The sequence below is a fragment of the Sinocyclocheilus rhinocerous genome, unplaced genomic scaffold (assembly GCF_001515625.1).
Source record: "Sinocyclocheilus rhinocerous isolate Xijiao unplaced genomic scaffold, SAMN03320098_v1.1 scaffold996, whole genome shotgun sequence".
NCBI lineage: Eukaryota > Metazoa > Chordata > Actinopteri > Cypriniformes > Cyprinidae > Sinocyclocheilus > Sinocyclocheilus rhinocerous.
Genome location: NW_015660490.1, coordinates 715,398 through 720,682, shown reverse-complemented (window position 1 = coordinate 720,682; position 5,285 = coordinate 715,398). Strand labels below are relative to the sequence as shown.

The window sequence follows — 5,285 nt, the reverse complement described above, 5'->3', positions numbered from 1 at the left end:
AAGGAGGGGGCTTTGTAGAAAACGAAGCGTTTGAGAGAGGCGGGGCATAGAGGACCTACAATAATGTACAGTATTTGAAAAATAATGTGTTTTTTGAACATTAAAGCATGTCAACATATTCTGTTACACCAAATACACAAAATAATGATCTTTAAAAAAGCATCATATGACCCCTTTAAACTGACAACAGATACAGCTGCTCCTTAATGATGAACTAAAAAAAGTTATTTTCCCGTTCTATTCCTTTTATTATCCACCTTTTTTCCTGCCACCCTCACTTAAGCGCTTCATATTTCCTTATCATCCTACAATCTAGGTAAAAGCTAATAGCCTGCTGTTGGTCATTATGACAAAATAAAACCCAATAATGTGACTGACATGAAATGCATACTAATAAATAAATAAAAATACATTAATATGTATGATTTCTTTTATGTAATGTACAACCTTGAGAGAGATGTGTGATGTGTAATAAGCTTTTTTAGAGATGGGGTTGCAAGTAGATCACAAATCCTGACAGGCTTACAGTCTGCATGGCTCTGCCTGATGGTGTCCAGGTCTTCTGCATGGATGAAATGGTAGCAGGTACGTCCAACCACCTCAGCTGGGCTCAGGTTCATATACTCCGAAATCCTACAAAATCCACATGTAAGAGTGACACTGGCATTTGATTTGGCCAGTTTGCTTTATTGACACCAAATGAGGTTTTTTTTGGAGTGCATGTACATTTTAATCAAATTTTTCAAACATACTTTCAGCCATGTATTGTAATTCTATTCCACAGGCTTGAGACGTAGTGTTGATGCGACAACACATATTTGGCACACATTATCATTTACACCAATTATGGGCAAGCACTATGGCAAAGGTAGCAGAATATTCCGTAACTGAGACTGAAAGGCATGCTGGGAGGTTACCTGTTCTCACAGTAGGTGACCTGCAGGTCCATGTTGACTCTGAAGACAAACATGTGACTTTCCATGCGCACCTCATTGAGCGTGGAGGGCGGAAGCGTGTGAGCCAGAGCGACCAATCCCATTGGTCGATGCAAGGGGCGGGAGGAGCCTGGCACCAGAGCTGGCCGACACCGAATCCGACCTGTCACATGAATCACCTGATAAGAAATCAAATGAGCAGTTCAGTTTATGAAATCATTCAATCATAAAAAATGAGTAAATGCTAATATGCTAGTCCAGCGGTTCCCAACCACGTTCCATGAGCCCCCTACTTACCATTTTATTTATGCACGTTATTTATACCTGTATTTTACATTATTTCTAATTGTAATAATAAAATGCGACTTATACACTGATGCAAAATAAGTCGCACTGGGTCAGAATTGCATTATTTAAAAAAAAAAACACACACAGATGGCACTGGTCATGTGACCAAAAGCCATCATAATGGTTGGCTAGTATTATTCACAATTCAATGTAAAAGACTTGAGAACACCTCTTCGTAAAAAAAAATTAAAAATCTGACTGATGGCATGCGACTCTTTGTGCTGGTCTGAGCAGATGCATTAACTATGCAAGTCTGTTTCTGCAACTGAATAAAAAATAAAAGGTAATTATGATTTTTCTTCCTCACAATTATGACTTTTTTCTCGCAATTGCGAGTTTACATCTTGAAATTTTCACTTTTTTCTCAGAATTGTGAGTTTATATCACACAATAATAACGTAAGAATTGTGAGATATAAACTCACAATTCAGACTTTTTTCTCAGAACTGCGAGTTTATATCTTGCAATTCTGACTTTATAACATGCAATTGCGAGTTAAGAATTTTAAGATATAAACTCACAATTCTGAGAAAATATCAGTCTTTTTTCCCCACCGCAGAATTGGACTTTATAACTTGCACCTGCGATTTTATATCTCACAATTCTGAGAAAACAAGTCAGAATTGCGCATTTATATCATGCCGTTCTGAGGGAAAATGTCAGTTCTGCAAGTGACTCAGAATTGACTTAATTACACAGAATTGAAAATGTTGTCAAACGCATTTCTGAGAAAAAGTCAGATTTGCGAGATGTAAACTCAATTGCAAGAAAAAAGTTTGACAGACAATAACAGACATTTATTCAAGTTCCAATGTTTATCATACAGAATTTTCACACTGAACATTTGTCTTTGTGTACACATGCCTTAAGACTACAGAAAAAAAAATCCTTAACATTTGTGCCACAATTTAACACACGAGACAGTATGTCTCAGATGAAGGACTCACTTTATAGCCCGAGGATTTAATGTGGAGGCCACGCTTGGTGAGGGTAGATTTCATCCTGATGACAAAGCCACGTTCTGATAACTCACTGACTGGAGAACAGGGACTAGATGATGCTACAGGAGAAAACACGCACATCACAAAGATATCCACCCTTTGAACAATATTTCACTATCCACGGATATATGAAAACAGAAATTAACAGCTAGACCAGACGTGTACAATCCTCCTCCTGGAGGGCCAATATCCTGCATATCTAGCTCCAACACACTTGCTTAGAAGATTCTAGTGAGTCTAAAGACTTTGATTAACTGATTCAGGTGTGTTTAATTAGAGTTGGAGTGAAACTCTGCAGGACAGTGGCCCTCCAGGAACAGGTATGGGATACCCCTGAGCTAGACAGTCAACGCTGTTATGGAAAATCGTAACTATTTTGTGTTTTGGTGAATTCATGTGAATTTTTATGATCTCATTTGTAAGGAGGTTTTTTTTTTTTTTTGTACAAAGTTTAGGGGTGGACCTTTATGCTTTTTTGTCTAAAAATGTTACTTTTGCGTATGACCCAAATTCACAAAAATTTGCCAAAATGTAAAAGTGTTAAATTTTCTCATTAGTTCGAGTTGGGACAGCTCAGAACAAGCAATGTGGAGGAATAAAGGACATTTTCAGTATCATTTTATTTTTACCTGTGGTCCACTTACATTCTTTTTTTTGCACCATTAGCAGTCATATTTTAGTTTTTCATGATCATTTTCCACCCTCTCTCTGACCCTTAGAATGAAACAAAGGTTTTTTGCTGCTCTGCTTCAAGCCTTCTATGCAAAAACCCTCTTGACCCTCTCTGCACTTTCCTGCAGAGCGGCTGGTGTTCTGCCCTGGATCAGCACAAGATCTGAAGGGTATTGGTGTGCCAACACCAAATAGTGTATGTGGGTGGTCGTTTTAATGCATGTATCTTATTGATGACACAAAGTTATTCCGGCAGCATAGTTTCATCATAGATTTTGAGTTCTGAAAGTTACAGTATAATTTTTGTGTATCTGAAATATTTTGTGTCAAAAAAATAGAGGTAAAAATTAGAGTTGAATAAAGCTAGACCTCTGAAGTTGTGTTACCTGGTTCTGGAGTGCCGGCCAGTGAGGATGTGGAGGCGGAGCTTGAAGCGCTCTCATGGGACGTTTGACAGCCTGCCTCTGCCCGGAGGTGTGGCCTAATGCCAAGACGCTCCGCCATCTCAACATGATCCGCAGGGTGGATGTAATCGAACACGCTACTGCCAGTCAACTCAACCTAAACATGCGGATACACACATAAGCATGCACACAGAGTAACATTCATATAAGAAACATGACATAAATCACAACATATTGGCTAACAGCCAATGAGAGACCTTGAAAAACACAAGCTCGCCTATAGCTATTCCTACATTTGTAATGTGTAAGTGTACACACACACACACACACTCCTAAATCCTTACACTTGGGAAGCAAACATCAGAGAGAGATAAAAGCAATGCTACACATAAAACATTAATTATAGCGTACCATGACCTGGACTGAATATTCTACCTGCTGCATTTTATAAAATGTATAAGAAACTCAAAACAGGTGAGCTTCATAAAACAAACTGACCATGTATAAACTTCATTTATATTCCTAAAGTTCTGTCGTCATTTACTCACCCTCATGTTATTCAAATCTGTATGGTTTTCCTTCTTCTGTGGAACACAAAAGCATGTCCAAGCTGCTCTTTTTCATACAAACAAAAGTGGAAGGGGACCAAGATGGTCAAGATTCAAGGGGACAAAAAAGATGGACCTGATTCCAAGGCCCCTCATTGTTCACTACAATATCTGAATGCCCAACATTCCTAGTTTCTCTAAATTTACAGAGGAATTTTTCATTTTTAAGCTTCCCACTCTTTTCAGCCAATGAATTTACATTCCAGTTGAATACGATTTACTGGATCAGAACTAAGGATAAGGGTTTTTACAGCTTGGCTAAATTAGAAAAATGTCTATTCATTATAAAAGTGTCCATGGAGTTTTGTTTATGTGACTTCTCTAGGTCTAGAAATCACACTTTTAAAAATAGACTATCTTATACAGTACTGTGCAAAAGTCTTAGGCCATTAGTGTTTTCACCAACAAAAAAATGGTTTTAAGCCAGTTATTTCTATATCTTTTGCTTTAGTGTGTTTACATTTCCAAACATTCCTTTTGCCATTAATTGTAATAATCCAGTGAGATTTTTGAATGCACAAAAGTCTGACGACAGCCAGTGCTTCACACAGAGATCTGATCTCACCATCATCCAGTCTGTCTGAGATCACATAAAGAAACAGAAAAAAACTGAGACAGACTAAATCCAGACGAACTGTGGCAACGTCTCCAAGACGCTTGAAGAAACCTACCTGCAAAGCTTCAGTACTGTGAAAAGTTTTAGGCACCTGTGTAAAAATGCTGTAGAGTGAGGATGCTTTCAAAAATAATGTCATAAATAGATTTTATTTATCAATTAACTTCAATTAACTAAATCAAATCAACATTTGACGCGACCAACCTTTGCGTTTAAAACAGCTTTTGTCCTAGGAACACTTGCACAGTTTTTCAGGCAGCACTGCAGGAAGGGTTTCTTGAAGTGTCTTGGAGACATTGCCACAGTTCTTCTGGATTTAGTCCGTCTTAACAGCATTTTTTTTGTTGTTGGTGAAAATACTAATGGCCTAAGACTTTTGCACAGTACTGTATGGAAGCCAGTTTCCGCCACTGAAAAAAAAAATAAAAGAGGTAATTGCGACTTTTTATCTCACAATTCTGACTTTTTTTCTAGAATTGTGTGATATAAACTCGCAATTGCGAGTTAAAAAGTCATAATTGAGATATATAAACTGGCAATTCTGAGAAATAAAGTCAGAATTGCGTGATATACACTCGCAATTGCGAGACATAAAGTCGCAATTCTGAGAAATAAAGTCAGAACTGCGTGGGTACATGAGTACACTTAATAAACTCACAATTCTGACTTTTTTTCTCAGAATTGTGAGATATAAACTCGCA

General features: G+C 37.7%; 1 protein-coding gene across 1 annotated transcript in view; it reads right to left on the bottom strand.

The window, feature by feature from the left end:
• Nucleotides 1-5,285, bottom strand: part of LOC107724966 (neuronal PAS domain-containing protein 1-like) — a 61,326-nt gene that overhangs the window by 9,540 nt on the left and 46,501 nt on the right. Inside the window, exons 6-9 of the mRNA XM_016534067.1 lie at nt 3,343-3,517; nt 2,231-2,343; nt 918-1,114; nt 527-633 (exon numbers count right to left, since the gene is read on the bottom strand). Of these exons, the coding sequence (XP_016389553.1) occupies nt 527-633; nt 918-1,114; nt 2,231-2,343; nt 3,343-3,517 (592 nt within the window). The remainder of the gene's footprint in view (nt 1-526; nt 634-917; nt 1,115-2,230; nt 2,344-3,342; nt 3,518-5,285) is intronic.